The sequence below is a fragment of the Pelophylax lessonae genome (assembly GCF_965119305.1).
Source record: "Pelophylax lessonae genome assembly, chromosome: 7".
Lineage (NCBI taxonomy): Eukaryota > Metazoa > Chordata > Amphibia > Anura > Ranidae > Pelophylax > Pelophylax lessonae.
In genome coordinates this window covers 155,248,780-155,270,757 of record NC_138774.1, presented here as the reverse complement: position 1 = coordinate 155,270,757, position 21,978 = coordinate 155,248,780, and the positions used below count along the sequence as shown (strand labels likewise).

The 21,978-nt window shown below is 39.1% G+C and overlaps 1 protein-coding gene across 1 annotated transcript in view; it reads right to left on the bottom strand.

Moving 5' to 3' along the window:
* Positions 1–21,978, bottom strand: part of LOC309560790 (uncharacterized protein) — a 332,027-nt gene that overhangs the window by 25,694 nt on the left and 284,355 nt on the right. Inside the window, exons 21-29 of the mRNA XM_082264455.1 lie at positions 18,104–18,202; positions 17,363–17,523; positions 16,749–16,928; positions 15,228–15,411; positions 11,881–11,934; positions 8,478–8,549; positions 8,029–8,136; positions 7,714–7,935; positions 6,668–6,829 (exon numbers count right to left, since the gene is read on the bottom strand). Coding sequence (XP_082120581.1) covers positions 6,668–6,829; positions 7,714–7,935; positions 8,029–8,136; positions 8,478–8,549; positions 11,881–11,934; positions 15,228–15,411; positions 16,749–16,928; positions 17,363–17,523; positions 18,104–18,202 — 1,242 coding nt within the window. The remainder of the gene's footprint in view (positions 1–6,667; positions 6,830–7,713; positions 7,936–8,028; positions 8,137–8,477; positions 8,550–11,880; positions 11,935–15,227; positions 15,412–16,748; positions 16,929–17,362; positions 17,524–18,103; positions 18,203–21,978) is intronic.

The window sequence follows — 21,978 nt, the reverse complement described above, 5'->3', positions numbered from 1 at the left end:
ATTTTATAATCACAACAGCCTAAATAGAGGTAACAGAGAAGTACGGGATTAAAAAAAAACAATTAAATATATTCACCTAAGTGTATGCAGCATCGATCCAATGCGGCATCGGTCCAATGCGGCATCGGTCCCCTGCCAGCTCTACAGTGGGAACTGAGTAATCAAACACTGCTGATCGCACAGTTCTTCCCCTCCGCTCTGAGCAGAGAGCCATGATTAGTCAGCGGCTCTCTTCTCTCCCCTCCAGCACTCACTAGAGCGTTGGGCTGTGGCGTGGGTGGGTGAGGCTGGCTCAGGCTCTTAGCGGATGGCTGAGAGGCTAAGTAAGCTGCTGGCCAAGCTTCTGGGCAGTTCCTGGGATCTTTTCAGAGCCTGAACTGGCTCTGTGATGTTAACTGACAGCAGGCTTCAGGCTACTGTCGGCTGAACGAACTGCACTCCTGTGATCCATAGGAGAAGTATGAATGAAAAATCTTTGGCCATACTTCTCCTTTAAGCAAAGTCTGAACATGTATATAACTCTTGTAATCCTTTTATGCTTAGAAATTCCCAATGTTTGACAGCTTGTTTGCCACATTTGTATAAAGTAAGCCCAATTAAGTATAAACCAATGTTATTATTACCTGGGTGCAGGTCAGTTCAAGTGTGAATTATGGGTGAACCACCTCCCCGCCAAGGCCCTACTGGACTCTGGCTGCATGGTAAGGCTGGTACACACCAGGGTGATTGGGAGACTCGGCATGTAGTTAAGACTCTCAGGATAGTGTGCATCTATGGGGATACCAGGGAGTACTCCCTGGTTCTGGGGTTCATTGCCTACGGCTATACTTCTGAAACACAAGAGTTTGGGGTGGTAAACAGTCTGATACATGATATTATAGTAGGACAGGACTGTCCATTGTTTCTCAAACTATGAAACAAGTTACAGAATGGACATCGTGGACAGCCAAGAGAACAGGAGACACTAAGCCTTTCAGGGCCAAACTTTGAGGCATCAGATCCCAAAACATGCTTAACAAACCTCCCTAATGCTGAGGTACATACTGATGGTTATGACATTGTAAATAATAATGATACGGTTGATGATGCTTATGCTCTGGGTCTTAGTAGTTGACTTCTGGGGGAGATCCTCTTCATTACAGGTCATGGTAGGGGAAGACGAAGAGGAACTTTCCCCACTGCAGGTCACGGGGGTTGAGGGGGAAACCTCCTCTAGTCCAGTGCATCTGGACTTGGATGTGTCCAGAGGTATGTTTGGCACTGCCCAAATGCAGGATCCTACTTTGGCTAATGCTAGAGAGCAGATTTTCATTATTATTGGGGTCCCAGAAATACCTGGTGCAGACAAAATTTTCCTCATTTTGTGTTCAAAGGGGACTTGCTTTGTCGAGTAGCTGAAATCTGAGGGGAGACTGTAAAGCAGTTCCTGTTTCCCCAGCCCTATAGGTAGCTGGTCCTCCATCTAGCCCACAATGTCACACTGGGAGGAAACCTGGAGCTGAAAAAACAAAGGTAATAATAGCTAACAGGTTTTATGGGCCAGGGGTGAATGCTAAGGTTAAAAAGTTCTGTGCTTTCTGTCCCAGTTGCCAGGCAACCACCCCTGTGTAACACTACAGAAACCCTCCCAAAACACCTATCAATAATTGAGATGCCATTTTATTATGGATCTAATGGGACCCTTGGTAAAGTCAGCAAGAAGACACCAATATATATTAGTACTCCTAGATTATGCCACTAGGATCCAGAAGTGGTCCCTTTATAAAAACGTTCTCTAAGGCCATTGCCCGGAAATTATTCCATATGTTTTCAAGAACTGGGTTTCCCAAAGAGATACTGATGGACCAGGGTACTCCTTTTATGTCCAAGGGGATGACAGACTTGTGCAAACTGTTTCAAGTCAAGCAGCCACAGACAGATGGCCTCATCAAAAGGTTTATTAAAACCCTGAAGTCGATGCTAAAAAAGAGTGGTCCTGAAAGATGGGAAGAATTGAGACGTTGCTTCCTGCCCTATTGTTTGCCATCTGGGATGTTAAACAAGCGTCTATAGGCTTTTAGTCATTTGAGTTAGTGTACAGATGAAGACCCTTTGGGTTCCTCAATCTAGTAAAAGAGATGAAAATGCCTTGTTAATGTCAGAGAAGAATGGGCAGACTGGTTTGAGATGATAAAAAGGCAACAGTAACTCAAATAACCACTCGTTACAACCAAGGTATGCAGAATACCATCTCTGCACAACAAATCAAACCTTGAAGCAGACTGGCTACAGCAGCAGAAGACCACACCGGGTGCCACTCCTGTCAGCTAAGAACAAGAAACTAAGGATACAATTCACTCATGCTCACCAAAATTGGACAATAGAAGACTGGAAAAATGTTGCCTGGTCTGATGAGTCTTGATTTCAGCTTCAACATTCAGATGGTAGGGTCAGCCAGCCAGCCAGCCTGCTACTACCCTCTCTAGGCTGCAAACCTAGCAAGCTAAAGAGTTTTTACAGAGAAACAAAAGAATGTTTTCAGGATTGCCTGGTCTCACCAACATCAAGCATGACATTTTTGTACAACTGTAAGGTCAGTTTAAAGCCATATTAGATCCCATAAGCACAAAGAAAGGCAGTGTCCGAGGAGGTGTGGAGAATGCTTGAGCTCGATGTCACTGAAGAGTTGCAGAGTGAGTGGTCGAGCCCAATCGTGCAGGTACGAAAAGCACCTTGCGCTTCTGCAATAACTTTAGAAATCTTAATGAAATTTCCAAATCTGATGCCTATCTGAAGCCCCGGGTAGACGTATTATTTAAGAGGTTATGTCCAGCCCGGTATATCACCTCGTTACACCTCACCAAAGGATACTGGTAGATAACTCTCACCAGGGAAGCCAGGGAGAAAATTGCTTTTTCCACTCCTGAAGGGCACTTTCAATATAAAATTATGCCATTTGGCTTACACTAGGCCCCGGCTACGTTCCAAAACGCAATGGACAGGACACTATGCCCTCATTAGCAATGTCTCACCATAAAATGGGCTCTGGGCTCTCTGGGGTACTTTTTGCTAGGCAGGAGATTTCCCTTGGTGTCAGACCATGTCCCATTGACCTGGATGAGATGAAACAAGTAGACCAATGCTAGAATGGCCAGACGGTTCCCTTTCTCTCCTGGAGTTCAATGTAACACAGATGAAGGATACACAATCAAAATGCAGAGGCCCATTTTTAAGTATTGTATGGTGTCGCATGTTGCCTCCATCACCCCTGCACAGAGGGGGATAGTTGGTGCAGTTGGTGTACTCAGGGGTTCTCACCTGTGCAGGGTGAGAGGTTTTGGGACAGTTTGAGCATAGAAGAGACGACTGACTTATGGTCCTCTCTGAATTATTAATTGCCTATTTGGGATCTGCAATTTTGAGGGTTCAGAGAGATATTTGGGTGGGAAAGAACCTCCACCTCAGATTACAGGAACTCTAGTCCCGAAAAGGTTAAAGCTTACCTCCGGGAAACCTCACTTAAAAGACAGGAATTTCCTAGTAAAGGTGTGGAGTAGTGGGAGTTTAGAGAGGAGACACTTTTCTGAGTGATGCACGTCTGCTGGAAGCCGCCAAAACTGCTAAGTCTGGACTTTCCTTCCTGTGGGTAATTCCTTATGTGGCTGATACCTTGTTATATTTTCTGAAGATAAAAGGACTTTTGTTTTCTTGTTGTTGGAATTAAGCTAAAGCACTATTGTTGTTTGTCTTGAAAAAAATAAAGACTTTTTATGTTTATGAAAATGGCTTTGCACGTGTTCCCTAAGCACTATCATGGTAGCTATTGCCCGTGAACTTTACAACACCTACAACCCAAACACTTGCCTGATTCTGCAAACATTTACAGAAAAACAATAGACCAGTGATGGCGAACCTTGGCACCCCAGATGTTTTGGAATTACATTTCCCATGATGCTCAACTACAATGTAGAGTACATGAGCATCATGGGCAATGTAGTTTCAAAACATCTGTGGTGCCAAGGTTCGTCATCACTGCAATAAACTATTACTACCGTATGGCTATTTACAGGAATTAATGTTCCACCAATTTCCTATATGTATAGATGTTACTAGCGTGACAGCTATGTACAGTATTGTACATTTCCAACCAGTAGAACACTTTTAATCTCTATTGACCTTTTAGCAATGTACTTGAAAACAATCTAACCTTGCAACACTGGTAGTGCAAAAAGGGATGGAATATCAATTTGAATTTTTGGACTGATGAAAGCTTCTTGCAACTGTTTAGCCCTACTTAAGTAAACCAAGAAGGTTCATTCATTCCCCACAGATGTATTGGGGTGATGCTGTTACTAATGCATACACATTTATGCTCCACAATATTTGGAAATGATTGAACACAAACACAGATTTGTGCTGGTGTGTTTTATATGCCAGTTTTTTTTTATAGTGGTAGTGTGTTTATTTTTTTTTTTTTTCTGGAATCTGCAAGGTAAAGCCATAATGTGCTGGTATGCATCACATACTAGCACATTATGTGCAACCTACCTTAGAACGAAGCCCTTCACATGGCGAGCTGTCACCACTGACAAGGCTTCTATATACACCCGTTTTCCATCTGGATTCGCAGACTCTGTCTGTGTGAGTGGTCGGAGCTGCAGTGACGTCACTCCTGCGTATCGCAGAAGCCGCTATTTATGACACAGGACTCTGAAGGAATGGCCCATGTATCCATTCCTTCAGAGCGCATGTGTCGGTGAAATAATCGGCAGCATATACAGTAAGTATCTCATAAACAGTGCACGTTTAGGAGATATTTACAGCACCTATAGGTAAGCCTTATTATAGGCTTACCTATAGGTACATATTATGCATGGGAGTTTACTCCCACTTTAATTCACACTTTGACTCATATATATGTTCAGCTGTAGGGTAACATGTTCAAGTAATTCAAATCCAATTTGTGATAAAGGTTTTACATGAATAAATAAAAGCTGATCATTGTAAGCACCCCTCTCTGTGTTCAATGGCTTGTCTCAACCCTTGAACTGCCACTTTTGCTGGACAGCTTGAGCTGTTAAAGGAAGCTGAAAACTACCAGACCTCCTGATCAGATTAACAGGTAAAAATAAAGGGGAAAAAAAAGACTAAAAACTGAAAAGCTGGAATCTAATACATTTGTGTTTTGGGGTTTAATACCACTTTATGCTCTATTTACCAAACAGTGAATTGAGCTTATAACAAACATTCCCCAGGTTATGGATGCCATGATTTGCTGCAGCAAGTCTCAGATGGTAATGTAATTTGTTCATGCCCCCAAATTGTGAAATACTGCTTTGTTTCAAGTGCAACAAGTATCTGTATATACAAATCACATAAGCGTTCTTACATGTCACATTAGCATTAACATCTTGGTTGGTTGTCACAACACCTAAGTATATTTTGTACAATGGTTCTTGGAGTAGTGTAAAAAATAAGGGGTGTCACCTTTGGTCATTTTAATGCCTGCAGCATCAAAAGCTAGTTAGTCCATCTGCTTTTATGCTACAGAGCACTTTCTCACCTTGGCAGCCTATGTGAAGAAGCCGAAACCATACAGTATGACATCAAAATATGGAGGATTGATGGTATTTGGAATAAAAGCATGATGAAGGAAAAACAGACAAAATGTATGAAAGATAGCACACAGCGAAATGGAAACTGCTGACCGAGATACAATCAAAACAAGTGAATCATTTCTCTATGAGAGCATCCCGTGGAAAGAAGGAGATTGGAAAGACGGAAGATGAGATTGGGCAAGAATGATCAAAAGCAGCGTGCTGTATTCGATTTGCTTTATACAATTGATTGATATTTAGGTTAGTAATCAGAAAATCAATACAAATCAGAAGATGTTTAGGTGTACATAGTGCAGGGGTAAAGAATTGAAATTGTATACTCTTTGTAATTTACTAATATATGCCTTTACTTCTGTCCAAGCTAGACTAGTTTACAAAGCTTTATGGGTGCTATATATGATATAGGAGCAAAATCTTGTCACAAGTGCACCATGTTGTCTACTAAACCATAATCCTATGAAACTACTACAAAGCAAAACCTAAGCCCCCCCCCTTCTTTCTATCAATAACAAATCTCGTAGAACAATCACCAAAATAACCATAAAAGACATCAAAACATAATATGGTTGGATCCATAAATGTAGAGCTTCTTGTAGATTGGCCAGAGATTTATTCAATGTGCCTCTATTTTTACGAGCAGTCTTAAAAAGAAAAATTCTAATCTGCCATGTAGTGTATAGATAAAACCTTTCAGTATATTAAAAAAAGAATATACACAACTGACAGCATCTTAGTTTAACAGAAGTAGACTGGACTGAACAGGTTAAAACTGTAGACAATGAAAAGATCCAAGGATTTCACGCAACTGACTTACATACTTACCAAATAACAACAAAACCATACCTGATGCACAGTACAGTCTGAAGACTGAAATAGATAACTAAAATGACCAACTGTCATTAACTATTATTGTTTTACAGACTTCAAGAATTCTTTTACTGACCTGAATATTTTTTCATTTAAATATTTCCTCTTAATATACAGCTTTTCATATCTGATATGTTCTAAAGATATGCTAGGAAAAAAAAAAATCAGTTCAGGATCTGTATTGTAATTTTTGTTAAACATACCTGGTGACCCTGGGAGTCCAATATCTCCCATAGGTCCTTGTTTTCCCTTAATGCCAGCTCCTCCTCCAAATCCTGGCAGACCTCTGGGACCTGGTCCACCTGGAAATCCTGAACTACCCTTTTCACCTTTAGCACCCATTAGTCCAGGTCGTCCATCTAAGCCTGTAACACAATTGAGAATTTGTTACTGTACGGTCAATTCAACTAAAATCTTCACCTTGGTATTGCTGTTGATCAAGGCTGTCAGATAGAAAGAATACTGAAAAATACACATTGTTTTACCCTTTAAACAGTATTTCCAAATATATCACAGCCTGTTCAATGTAATGAAACAATTTTGGATGGAAGTAACCGAATTGCGCCACATGATGAATAAAAAATTGTTTTCCTAGTGGAGCTGGTATCTATGTGATGTAAAACCATCAAGGAATAAATCCAATATATTAATATATATATATATATATATATATATATATATATACATACATACATTTTATTACGTCCCTAGGGGACATCAGGTAACAAAACGCGTAGGGCGGGGCTTTTGACACTACGTCATCATGCATGCCAAGTCCGGACTCGTGGTCAGAGTATGCAACAACCAGAGATGGATTGGTTATGAAAGAATATGTGCGGTAATAGTGCCGTGAATGACACGACTAATGTAAGTGTTTGGTGTAAGCTGTTTTTTATAATAAATGTTGGATGGTTTTACACTATAAAAGTTATTTTCTCGTCTGGGTCTGCTCTTCTTGTTTCCTGCTATTGAATGCATACTTAAGGAGATTGCCTATGACAGCCTGGATGAGATTTTCCTTATGCTGCATAGAAGGGCTCATTTGTACATATATGCGCTTATGCTTGTGTTCTAGACATACCAGCCATAAAATCTGGTGAGTGTTTAACAATCTGCAGTGGTGGAAGTTTTTTTCACAGATGGCGTAGCATGTGTTTTTTGTGCCACAGTTTTATGGTAATTTTGAATTTTTTGAAACTATGGGTGATAGCGCTGTCTAATATATTGTATGTATAAAAGTAATTATTACCTCTTTGCCCATCAAATCCAGGGTCTCCACGAGTTCCTTTATCTCCTATAAATCCAGGCCTTCCAGGTTCACCAGCAGCACCAGGCTCAGCTCCCAATACGTCACCGCGTGCTCCTTTGAAACCAGGCAAACCAGGAAGTCCTGACTTGCCTGGAAGTCCATCAATGCCATCCAAGCCAGGAAATCCAGAAGGGCCTTCATCTCCACGGGGACCTGTAAAGCCTGCAAATCATAAGGTATTGGAAATGTGAGAAATGTTACAAAGTGTATGCATGTGTTAGGTGTAAATTATCATGATGCACAGCTGGTTCCTACCTTGTGGCCCTGGAAATCCACCAGCACCTGGACTGCCTGGTTGTCCTTTACCACCATCAAAGCCACGGAGACCGGGGATTCCAGGGAATCCTTTTTCACCTCTAGGTCCTGTTACACATAATCCAAGTATTTATTTATATTAACTACTTTCCTCTTTTAAAGAATAATGATTTGTTGATCTTTAACTGATTATGAAATTATATGCATGTGATTGGTGCATTTTAAAGCTGTTCCAACCCTCCTCCACAGCATTTATGATAAATGTTAGCAAATTTGGAATCATTAAGGTGAGTCAAACTACAGGTACTGCTTTACTTTACTAAGTCTCATTATTATTTTAAATACATATTAAAAATGTCCTTGTATGATGACTGCCCAGCCGTCTTACATATTAATCTCAGCACCCATACATTAGATTAAGAAGAATGCTAGTAAATTTTTTGACATACCTTGAGGTCCTGGGTCACCGGGCATTCCTGGGTCACCTGGTTCTCCAGCAATTACGCATGGTAAAGTGAGCCCTACCAAAATACAAGTTTATTATTTCCTAGCAAGAGACCTTGTAGCTCAAGTCTGTTAAATTCTGGATAAAAGATAAAATAGCACGTGCATTGGATGGTTGATGCAAAAGCTGCAATGATGCTGTAATGTTTATTAGGAACGTGGATCACAGAAACAATGGTGAATATGGACAACGATGGTGAAATGGTATCACACTGACCACTTTTGTGATTAATATTACCTCCTCCTCAAAGAGCACAAGTACTGGTGACAAGCACAGGCACATTCCTAGATATAAAATGAGTAACTATACAAAATATGAACAAAGCCATGCTTTGATTTTATGATTGAATATAAGGTGCAGTTATATCCGGGCTATAAAATATGTTCATTTGTAGAAATCTTTATTTATGTTATTTTTGCCGTTTGCAAACTAAATTTAAAACATTATTCTGGGATGTTAGGAACAATGTGGATCTATTATAAAAAAATAAAAAACTAAGGTAATTTTGTTTACGTATGAAAAATGGTAACGTCAATGAGTCACCAGATTTAAAGGGGAAATTTATATAAATATATACATTAGAAGATCAACCTAAAGTATATCGAAACCACATTTTTTTTTTTTTAACATTTTGGATAGAATGGAGAAGGTTTAAACTGTTCTAAATTTTTTGCCACCTGTGTCTCATTAGGGAAATTTTCCTTAAAGTGGTTGTAAACACTAAATGTTTTTGTTTAACGTATTGCATTCCCTGCATTTAGTAAAAAACCTTCCAAGATTAGCACCACCTTAGCCTCACTAACCACTTACCTTAGCCAGAACTTGATCCAGTGCTGTGTCCAAGAGCAATGTCTCTTCCTCCATCCCCACTGGACATGGAGGAAGCAATGGAAGCCATTGGCTCCTGTTGCTGTCAATCAAATTCAAAGAGGAGGAAGTGGGGGGTAGGGCCAAGCGGGGCTCTGTGTGCCTGTAGACACACAGAGCCCGGCTCTGAAGCAAGCCTCCCTGCAATAAGGTAGAGGAGCAGACAGCGCCCATGGGGGACCTGAGAAGAGGAGGTTTGAGGCCACTCTGTGCAAAACCAATGCACAGAGTAGGTATGTATAACATGTCTGTTATTTTATTAATAAAAAAAATGCCTTTGGTAATGCTTTAAAGCCGAAGTAAACCCATTGATTTAACACTGTAAAAAAACTGTTACATTTCCGGCACATGCAAGGACTATACCTGTCACATTGGTTGTGCTCTCAACCAAACTGTCAAACCATCCAACAGTTGGTGTAATAACTGATCACATGTGCAGCATGACAGTTGAAGATTAAACAAGATGGCCAAGATGGCAGCTTCCTTGGCTGAAAACGATAGGAGGGTTTACTTCCACTTTAACTTTCTGTTCTGTAGACTCAACAGGAAGTGAGGGATTATCTTTTCAATTTGAGGGAAATGTGTTCATATTAGAAGATTTCCCCTCCTGCTTCTGTTCTGGTGGCAAATAAAATTTATGGATTTACCCTCACTTTCATTCCTGGTGACATTGGTGATCAGGAAAATTAGAGAGAGTAAATCTCCCTAACTGGGACACAAACAGCATTAAAAACTAAACAGCAGTTATCACCCCAAACCATTCTACTGAAATCTAAACAAATGTTTTGACCTTAGGTATATGCAAGATAGAGGTTATTTTTAAGTCAAATAATAACATGGTTTGTTTAGGTAGTTATATATTTACCTATGTTAAGAGTTCATTTTATATATCCTCATTGTAACCCTAGAATATCTAACCTGCCAATTTTATTTTTTATATTAAAATATACCATATGTATAAGAGGTAAGTTGGCAGAACTGTATTAGGACATAGTGTAGGAATATTATCAAAAAATTATTTTGGGCTCAAACACTTCAATCTGTATCCTGGGTAGTAAGTGAACCCTGTGAAGAAAAAAGGATCTTAAAGACAAGCCATGACCCTCATACTGTTGAAAAGTCTTTTTATTTCCCAGAGGTTCATTTTGGCTCTTCTAGATTATTCACACTATTTTTAACAGCAAAGTATAAGTGCACCTTTAAATGGTAGTGACTTAAAGAATAACTCCGTTAAGTCCTGTCCTCATCTAAACTGGCCATTGCATGACCTCTATACTACTGCAGAGAATAAACCACTCTTCATATTTGATGTCTCTAATCGCTATAACACAACCAATGTGTTGTGATGCAGTGAACAGTGATACAACATGCCTACCGCTGACTTTAAGGAGATCTTTAGGAGATCAGCCCCAACACCTCGTCCAAAAACAGCAGAAATGTTTCTTGGACCGGAGTTCTTCTTTAAGTTTACCAGTATTTAGCCTTGCATTTTGAGAATAGCTTGCACTGTACTCATAGGCCTGCGAATCTTTGCTTCAGGTCTGATTGAGTCCGCACGATTAAACTGCGAGAGACCATGCAGCAGCTTAGACAGGCAGCTTCCTATTTACATTCACACCATTCTTCTCTAGACAAGCTATCACAAAAACAGCGACTTTTATCATAGCTAGGACACAAGTAACTGTAAAAAAAAGGTCTACTATAATTAACATTTAATTGTTTTAATTCTCCAATTTACTGTTACATTCTTGTTATTAGTTGGAATCCTTTTCAGCACAGTTACCTATGTAGCGGTTTGCAAAAATTCCTTAAATGCAATATATTATGAGTGTTAGCAATTATTCACCAATAAATGAATTGTGCAGCTATGATGACACAACACATACACAAAATAGTAACAAAATGACCCAAGAAATTAGTTAGAAGCAGGCTTGTAGTCATAATTCTAAAAATGATCCTTTGTGTCAATAATGAAATAACATTGTGAATTCAATGCTACAAGCATCTTTTTCTTGAAATAAAATGCCCAAAAGACGATTAAAGGAGAACTACATTAATTGCAGAAATAATAATTATATTTAATAAATAATTGGCTACTGAAAATTCCATTGCATATTTTATTTGTAAAATGTGAATTTAAGATTCCAATTTCTAACACACTTACTTTCAGCAGTAACTAAAGTGATTCAAGCGGAATGCCAAACATTTTTGTGCAGAAAATACATTGGATTCTAGGGTTTATTTTTAGTGAATGCTACATTTTGCCTGTTGTTCTCCTTTAAATAGAATGTTTTTGAATATTTGCCTGTATATGCACAATGAAATAGTTACTCATCCATGAACACATTACTAAAATGACTGTCATGCTGTGTTTCAATGACCAGATGTGACATGCATGCAAATCCAGAGCTTCTATCCAGCAAGAGGAGATCACTTGGATCTCATAGTTGCTCTTTGACCTCTAGGAGCTATCCTCTCACCTCCCTTTGTGACTAAGTCTCCATTACCAACATTGTCCCCGCAGCAGCAGTCACCTATACCAGTTAAGCAAAGGAGGACAGGTTAGACACAGGTCAGAGGAATCCACAAGAAAGAAAGCTGTTGCCAGCACAAATATATTCACAACGCATTATGGTGATGGTTTTAATGTTCTCTTGTAAAGAACTGATCTTTGCCAAGGCTGATTTTCTCCTTTTGTTAAAAAAGTTAATTTAGCAATCACATTGAAGATGTCTCTATTTAAAAAAAACCTTCCTGCCAGAAACTACATCAAAAATATTGAATGGCTAGCAAAACATATTTTGTTGTATTGCCCTGTAATAAAAAGTGGTTAAAAAGATATGGGTATCTGCACAATTTAACATTTTTTTCCCCATTTATTGGAACACATCACACCTGAACTAGATCTAAAACATCAATACATTAACCTACATTTAATGCTGAATGTATGGGTCTTTCCTATTAGTACCGGCCACACTTAGTGGAACAAAGTAGCAGCATACAGGCAAGTAAAAGGTCAACACTTCATGGTGTTTTTACTTTTGTGTTTGCTTTTGCAGTTATTGTATAGACCACTGATCTTTAAATTAAAATATACGCAAACCCTCACAATAGACATTTTTCATTTGCTTCCTTTTGGTTTACAAAATATATCACTGAAAGTATTTCATAGGGCCTTATGATGATTATGTTATTAGCTACAACATACACTATATTACTAAAAGTATTGGGACACATGCCTTTACATGCACATGAGCTTTAATGGCATCCTAGTCTTAGTCCGTAGGGTTCAATATTGAGTTGGCCCACCCTTTGCAGCTATAACAGCTTCAACTCTTCTGGGAAGGCTGTCCACAAAGTTTAGGAGTGTGTCTATGGGAATGTTTGACCATTCTTCCAGAAGTGCATTTTTGAGGTCAGGCCCAGATGTGGACAAGAAGGCCTGGCTCGCAGTTTCCACTCTAATTCATGCCAAAGGTGTTCTATCAGGTTGAGGTATGGACTTTGTGCAGGTCAGTCAAGTTCCTCCACCCCAAACTTGCTCATCCATGTCTTTATGGATCTTGCTTTGTGCACTGGTGCATAGTCATGTTGGAACAGGAAGGGGCCATCCCCAAACTGTTCTCGCAAAGTTGGGAGCATAAAATTGTCCAAAATGTCTTGGTATGCTGGAGCCAAGCCCAAGGGGCCAAGCCCAACCCCTAAAAACAACCTCACACTATTATCCCCCCTCCACTATATGATTTGGACCATCAAGGTCCATAAAACCCATGGATGAGCGAGTTTGGGGTGGAGGAACTTGACTGACCTGCACAGAGTCCATACCTCAACCCAATAGAACACCTTTGGGATGAATTAGAATGCAGACTGCGAGGCAGGCCTTGTCGTCCAACATCAGTGCCTGACCTAACAAATACAATTCTGGACGAATGATCAAACATTCCCATAGACACACTCCTAAACCTTGTGGATAGCCTTCCCGGAAGAGCTGAAGCTGCTATAGCTGCAAAAGGTGGCCCAACTCAATATTGAACCGTACAGACTAAGACTGGGATGCCATTAAAGTTCATGTGAGTGTAAAGGCAGGTATCCCAATACTTTTGGTAATATAGTGTATGTTATATCGCCTAAGGTGATGGTATATGCCATAGGCATGTATGGTGAAAATATTTTGTGGGGCCTGTTTTACATTTTGCACTTTAGTCCATATAATTCAATTAATTAAACCTGTGTGACCTTGTCCCAAAGAGTGAATTTAACTTGCCTGTCCTACTCTTCAATACTTTCCACGAAAGTACTATTACCACATCACCATTTTACTGAATATATTTGGCTGTTTCCACATGTTAAATATGCACAAAGCAGAAAACTGAAAATAATATATTAAACAAGCAAAAGCTGAGGGAAAATAAAGCTGTATTAAACATTATTATAACTGAAATACAGAAAAAAGAGAGGCAGAAATCACAGCAGGCCCTCAGAGAGTGTTCGTGTTGGAATGGATCCCTTATCAGTAATCCTTGTGGGTGTCCTCTGGAGACCTTTTCCAGCTGTTTTATTGTCACCAAGAATATTGTTATATAACAAAGATTATCCTAACAAAGCTGATTGAAAAGACAAAAAAGACTATTCACCACCTGCAAACTGACATCAAACAAGTTAAATGCAATACACAAAGCAGATATATATATATACTGTGTATATGTATATATATATATATATATATATATATATATATATATATATATATACATATATGTATATATATATATATATATATATATATATATCACACATACTTAAAGAATTCTCAAAGAGGTCTTGGTACTCGATCATTGCAGAGAAGTAGCACCTTGGTGCACTTCATGATAAAAGCAGATAATCTGATGATGTTTGTTGAGAATATACTACATCACTTGTTTATTCCAACACCAAAGCCATGTATGCATTCTTTTCATTGGAACAATATTCTGCGTATACAGCAGAAGTCATCTGCTACTATGAATAAAATACAACACATTATGGGAAAAACTACAGTGTAGCTAACATGTATTTGCATATACTTGTACAATGATACTGTAATATGAAAGAAAATCTTTTGAATATGCAACAAAAAAGCTGTGAAAATGTATCATGCCAGCCTACTATAGTCCTGTTGGATCATTTATTATGTTCCTAAATGCACGGGAAGAATATTATGGACCAGAAAAACTTGTTTTAATGATTATGCATGCATTGTACATTTTTAATATGCCAAAAAAAAGAGGTAGCTAAAAGAATATTTAAGAGCTATCAAAATTCCTGGTGGAGGATGATCAGACATATGTAGTGTACATTTGTATCTACCAGTGTAGGACAGCTGTAATGGTTCAATCAGTGAGTAGCTCTAGTAACACAGGTAAACAGCTGAACGATGGGGTGAGGGGGACCAAGACCCAAAGAAAAAGGGCCACTACACTGAAAATAAAGTACCCTAGTAGAAATCAGGGAAGGGCTTTAGTCCAGCTGCCTGCATGCTAGTTCTGACAGTGGAGGGCGCTCCTCTGGCTGCAGATTACTTTCCCAGCTACTTCCACCTCATCAGACCTCTCTGGGCTGCTGTGGGAGGGGGTAGCTGAGAAAGATATACTCCCGGAGTTTGTCCCGGAACCCAGAGAGCTGTGGGAAATGATAAGAGGCCTGTGTCTACATCTGAACATGGTGAGTAAATGGGTCCTCTGCTACTACATAATTTAGTTAAAGCATATATTTACATTCTTAATAAGGATGTAAAAGACTAAAAGTTAATATTAAGAATATAAAAAAAAAATACTTCCAGAATACTTACCAGGTGGTCCTGGATCACCTGGTCGCCCATCTTGTCCCGGTAGCCCAGGATCACCAGGAAGACCCCGGGAGCCAGGTAAACCTGGAAAGCCAACACCAGGAAGTCCGCTTTCTCCACGGCGACCTTTTTGGCCTAAAGGGCCTGGGAATCCCTTCTCACCAGGATTACCAGATCCACCTTCACCCTAAGTTTTAAAGCATAGAAGAAAATAGAAATAGAGATCCGCACATGCAGCTCTATATACATTTTAAAATGAAATTGAAATGAAATTTATATTACCTAGGTAGGAACAAAAGGTAGGTGAATTATAAATATTTAAAACTTTGCAACTCCTGCTGCAAATATACAGCCTCAGTGTTGTGTCTGAATATTTATATTCTACCTCCCTTTACTGACCTGGCCACAGCACAAAATTTGACAGTGACAGAAGAATCATTATAAACCTATCCTGACACTCACAAAAAAATCCAAAAACCATGACAATTTTCATGAGAGCGAAAAAAAAATACTTGAAATAAATAATCTAAATGATCTAACTGCCAATACTATTCACATCTGACACAAACAAAAATTAGATCATGTAATTTTCAGCTTTAACCGCTTGAGACTGATATAACTGAACCTAATTTACCAAATTGTTTCCTTTTTTTGAATGGTCTCTGACTGGTCCACTTCACACTATTTTTCCCACATTTTATATATTTAGGATTTTATATCTGATATTGTTGAAGACAAAATAAGCCTGTCGGGGGTAATGCATAACATATAGTTAATCTTTTTTTCTTCTCTATCCTTACCCAACAGACATAAAAGTGTTTGCTATAGACTGCACAGACTTTAAAAAAAAAGTTTTCGATCCTTTTCCTTACTTTTAAAGTGTATTGTGATGAAGCTTATTGTGTGTCAGTGACCATGAATATATCACTATGTACAATATTCTAAGATGTACTAGTTCAGGGCAAATCATTCAAAGTTTTAAAACTTTAAACGTTTTCTGTCTCCAAACATAATTTGAAATATGAGTAAAATTGGACAAATTAGAGTGGTATGCTGCAGTAGCTGATTTCTACACCACTCTAAATAATAGCATGGAGCAATGTAATTCTGAAATAAAGAAGCTCTACTATATTAGGATTCTAGTGGCTAGCACTTCTGTCTGGCAGCACTATGGTTGTCAATTGGAATCTAAACCATGGGACTACCTTCCTGGAGATTGCATGTTCTCCTTGTGCCTGCGTGGGTTTCCTCCAGGTACTCCGCTTTCCTTCCACACTTTAAAGACTAGGTAGGTAGGTTAATTGGTTTCTGTCTAAACTGACCCTAGTCTGTGTATGTATGAATGTGAGTTAGGGACCTTAGACTGTAAGCTCCTTGAGGGTAAGGACTGATGTGAATGTACAATATACTGTATATGTCAAGCGCTGCATAAATTGTTGGCGTTATATAAGTACTGTAATCAATAATAAAATAAAATAAATAAGAGAGCTAATTATCAGAATGTGAAACTAAATGGAAACTTACAGGGAATCCTTTACGACCTGGCAAACCTGGGAGACCATCTCTTCCTGACCTTCCTGGAAGTCCAGGGGCTCCTCTAAGTCCCACAGCTCCAGGATCTCCACGAACTCCACGACCCGATGGGTAGACTGGTTCACCTTTTTCTCCTTTAAGTCCTGGAGTACCAGCACCTCCAGGAGAGCCCTACACAGAAGAAAAGAAAAGAAAAAAAAACACTACTATTTTTTCAACTGCACTTATGTTTTGTAATATTTGATTGGAAATATCTCTAATTGTTAGACCAATTGGGAAAGCATTATAATACTTCTAAATTAAATCTAAATTTCAATAGTTTACAACTAAAAGTTTTGACCCTAACATAACCCCCATCCACAACAAAACAACCTACAACCTTAGTAATTCTAGTAGATAATTACAACCTCTGAACAAGAGACAGTATTATAAACCTACAGTACATTAGTCAAATGGCGGCCAACTGTTGAGAACCTCAAATGCAGAGGCAATGTACATAATTTTTAAAGCATATAGTTTAGTACTGTATATTTGTTTTTCACGATATGGTCCAATAGTATATCAAACTATTATCAACTCAAACAAATAATTACAAAGTTACTTACAGAAGGTCCAGGCGGGCCCGATGGCCCCCTCCTTCCTGGGTCTCCACTAGGTCCTGTAAATCCTGAAAAACCATTGCTTCCTGGTGGGCCTGGAGGTCCAGGTGGTCCATCCCTACCACGATCATTTTCTGTGCCTCCACAAGCACAGTCACCAGCATCACCTAAGAAAACATATAAATACCAAAATGATCATGTCTTAAATTGTGATAACCTATAAACCTAACATAGAAATATGGCCTCTAAAAATGTGTGCAGCAGAACTTACAGTTTCCTCTTAGTTACCCTGCAATGTTTCACAAATACCTAATGCAGCTTCTTGGGGTGGTATAGCAATGATCCTGCACTCTTCCTGAATTTAAAGCAGAGTTGCCACTCTCATGTAGCCTGTGTCTGCCTGTACTATAGCGGGATGAAAAAATGTTGCAGAATGCATGGAACTCATGATTCATAAACTTGCTCCTGTCAGCAACTGGCTGCACCTAATCCTGTCCCTGTTTCTACATTGACAGCACTGCCTCTGTTGTTGGAACCATCCCAGTAAGCTGCAGTGTCTGGAAGGGGGAGTGTGTAGGACACAAACAAAGGAAAATTCAGCTCTAGCATCGATTGTAGAAGATTTATTTTTTTACACTTTTAAAGCTTGTGTACATAACTGAATTTGGCACTTGTTTTAGAATACCATAGAGGGGGCTTTAGTTGTACTTCAAATGGTTTAAGCCATATTTGTATTTATCAAATCACCTTTAAATCCCTTGGATCCAAATCTCCCAGGAGGACCTTGCGTGCCCTTCTCCCCTGGTTTTCCAGGCTCGCCACTTCCCTTTAGTCCTATAGGACGACCTATAAATATTTGTTTTTGGGGGAAAAAAACGAATAGTGTTTTTTGAGAATAACAATAAAAAATATCAGGTATTCCTAAAAGAGTAAATTTTCTAACTTAATCAGGCTAATGCTAGTGTTAGCATTTTGTCTACCAAGCTGTTCTATCCAGAAGGTGACAACAAATTACTGCTTTTCAGGCCTAAATCTACAGGAAAGGCAAAAAGACCTACAAACTGGTTGGCTTGGGACAGTTTTTCTTATTTCCTTGTGATTTAAAACATTCATTTTTTTTTTTTTAAATTGTTTTTATACAAGCTGTTTAGAATTGTGTAATCAAAATGATAATCATAAGGACAGCACACTAAGGCCCCTTTCACACATATGGTCCGTTCAGTTCATCAGTTCAGTCACGTCAAAATGTATCAGTTTTTCATCCGTTTTTCATCCATTTTTCATCCATTTTTCATCCGTTTTTCGTCAGTTTTCATCCGTTTTTCGTCAGTTGTTATCCGTTTTTCATCCGTTTTTCTTCAGTTATCTGTTTTTTATCCGTTGTCATCCATTGTCGTCCGTTTTTCATCTGTTGTCATCCGTTTTTCATCCGATCCGTTTTTCATCCGATCTGTTTTTTTGACGGATGAAAAATAGGGCATTCATCCGTTTGAAAAAACGGACATTGACGGAAGCGGATGAAAATGGATGTTAACTGATGATCATCCGTTGTCATCCATTTTTACATAGAGATACATTGATGTCCGTTTTTCATCCGTCAACGGATGACCTGTGTGTGAGCATGTGTGAAAGGGACCTTCTGGCTGAGTGGGGCCATTTCATTCTTCAGATCCTTTTTTTCCTGTGATTATATAGCCCAGAGACATTACAGCTATTTAGTTCATGTGCAGTGCCGAAATGCAACAGCTGATGCCAATTGCAATGAAAACATTCTACAAGGCCATTTTCCACCAATATATCCCTTATCTTGCAAATTTAATATTTTACACTGACGTGACTCTTGGATTTCATATGACATCCATACTGTATAAAAGTGAATTTTGATGAAGGATGGTTTGCCAGTGATGAAGGAAAGAAAACATTTACATTAAACCAAATAGCAGATAATTTACACAGCAAATATCACAATTTGCCTTTGGCTATAGCAATAAAATAATATATAAAAGATAATACATGTATTATTTGATTGACCTACAGATCTTCATATAAGCAAAGAGCCATAAACTACTGTGATTGGTGAATTACCATACATGCAAAGATTCTGATAAACATAGTGACCTTTATAACATTTTATGCAAATTTGGAAATTTAGGGTACATTTCGTATATGTAGCAAATTGCAATTTTCATGGAATTAATTGAAGGGGAAATATAAGTTCATTCACAGTGGATAATGGGCTAAAACTAAACAAAAAAAGGCTCACAATTTGAGTATTACAGGATATTTACACTCATCTGGAGACAAATGATCCAAAATAGCAGGATTCTATATAGCATTTGGTAGTACTGATTACAACTCTAATGAGAGAAATCTGTTTAACCAAGAGTAAAGAATACAAATAAAGGCATTCCTGATTATACCTGATTATAAACATTTGCTTTGTTGGCATTGGACAATGTTTTCAAATACTAGTATTTCTGAATATATGCTCCATTATATGGCAATACGTGATGCTAAGTAAATATTACAAAGATAACTGATCTTTAGCAGGATTCTGCTTTATTGTTTGTAGCATGTTTATAAGTCTGTACATCTTTTACCATGATCCTACATGTTATACCTTAAACAATATACCAGTTGTTAAATATGCATAAGAAATTATTAGCAACACCATTTTGTGGTAATTCCTTATAGAATATGTTTATATGTATAAGGTAATTTTTCTATTTTTTGATTTTGAGTGATAATCTAATATTCAGTAATGAAACCACCAACTAATGAATATAACACCCATCAATAGCAGAATAAAAACAGGAAAACAGGGCTATTGAGGAATATAGCTGTAGCACTGCCCCCTAGGGAGCTGCTGAGTGTGGATTCCCCTGGGTTACCCATAGCAGCAGTCCGTAAAACGTTTCATTTTAAGACTTGGCTCAGACAATGAACAGTCCAGGGGATTTAGTTTTTGTGTTTTATTTTAGAACTTGGATGGAAGAAGGGATGAGTGGGATACTCCAACTTGGACTATGTACAATTTCTGAGGACACTAACTGTAATGAGTGCAAAAAGGCCGCTGCTTCACTTTGCTACTGAAGTGAAGTAGAAAATAGGTCCTGACTGGATTTCTTCAGGGTCCTGACTTGGCACCCCCTTTCTCACTTCCCGTGCATGCTGGCCCTTGTCCACTGACTCTTCACTGGAGTGGTCCCCTTCCTGGGAAGACCCCTGGCAAGCTTCCCTGTAGTCACGTACACTGTTTTTCCCTGGGTTGCTCTGCCTTCAGCTCCACTTGTCAGTATCCTGGACCTCCTGGATCAGCATCACACTCTTGGTCCACTAGGCCAACTGCCTGTGACCACCTTCCTTGCTGACAGATGGAGAGACAAACCATCACCCTCCTCCTGGGACCTGGCTTCCCACCCAAAGACGCCCTGTCACATGTGCCACTGGCTTTTATGACCTATCCCAGGATGCATCACTGTTGTGCCCTCCCACTGGGACAGCCACAAAAGCCTATGTGTCACTGGCTGGGTTTCCTCCACTGTCCAACATGCTCCTCTATTGGATACAGTGGGGACACTCCCTCAGACCAAGGGAATCACACATGGACACATGTAACAGGCAAAACTACTGATCAGGCTCCCCTGATAAGCAGATGGAGCAAACAATGCCTACCTAGGAGGGTGCTAAATAGCAATGGTGATTATAATGGTGTATTATGTATAATGCTTGACCATAAACCTTTGCCATCTGCTGGTTACTCTGTCCTGCAGCTCAGGTCTATGCTGTGCATACCTGCCCTCAATAGTCACTTTAAAGTGAAGCTACAGTTTTAAGCCTGCACCTGATTAACAGGTCTGTGTTTGTTGGAATCGAGACCCAGTTTATCTGTGCCTGACCCAGCCATCAGTCTGCAGACTCTGCTACTTTCTGCTCTAACATTTGTCCTGCTTGTTGTTGGATGTTGACCCAGGCAGCAGAGAGTATCTATCAAACTCCATGACACTGTGACTGTAAGGCCTCATGCACACTGGACGTTTTTACAACTGCTGTTTTTGGCATCAGACGTTTTTTTCTGCAGCCAGTAAACTCCCCAGCATGTTATCCTATGTGTCCATGCACATATAGGTTGTTATCAGCAGTTTTTGGCAGGGGCGTTTTCTGGCTGGAAAAAACCCCAGAACTAGTGGGTTTTAGGAGGCATTTATCAGCTGTAAAAACACTCTAACTCAGATAAAAGCTTAAAAAATGCTGAAAAACACCCAAAAACAGGGCTATTCGGCATTTATCGATGTTTTTGAGCCACGTGCCTTTGTGGAAGTATAGTTTTGCTATAAAAAGCTAAGAAAATGCTACAGCTGAAAAAAAGCTAAAAAAAAACGCTACAGCAAAAAAGCTGAAAAACATTTTGATAACGTCCAGTGTGCATGAGGCCTAAGAATACATGATGAGATATGGTTCATAAGAGGGACTGTTTCTCTGAAGGGACAGTTGAGAGGTAGGATAGCAATCATTTTGATTAAATAGTTAACAGATAGTAAACTTTTACTTTCTGGTAATGGGGTTACCTACCTTATGTCTAAATAAGAAAAACTATAAACCTAGAAAAATACAGTACAGAA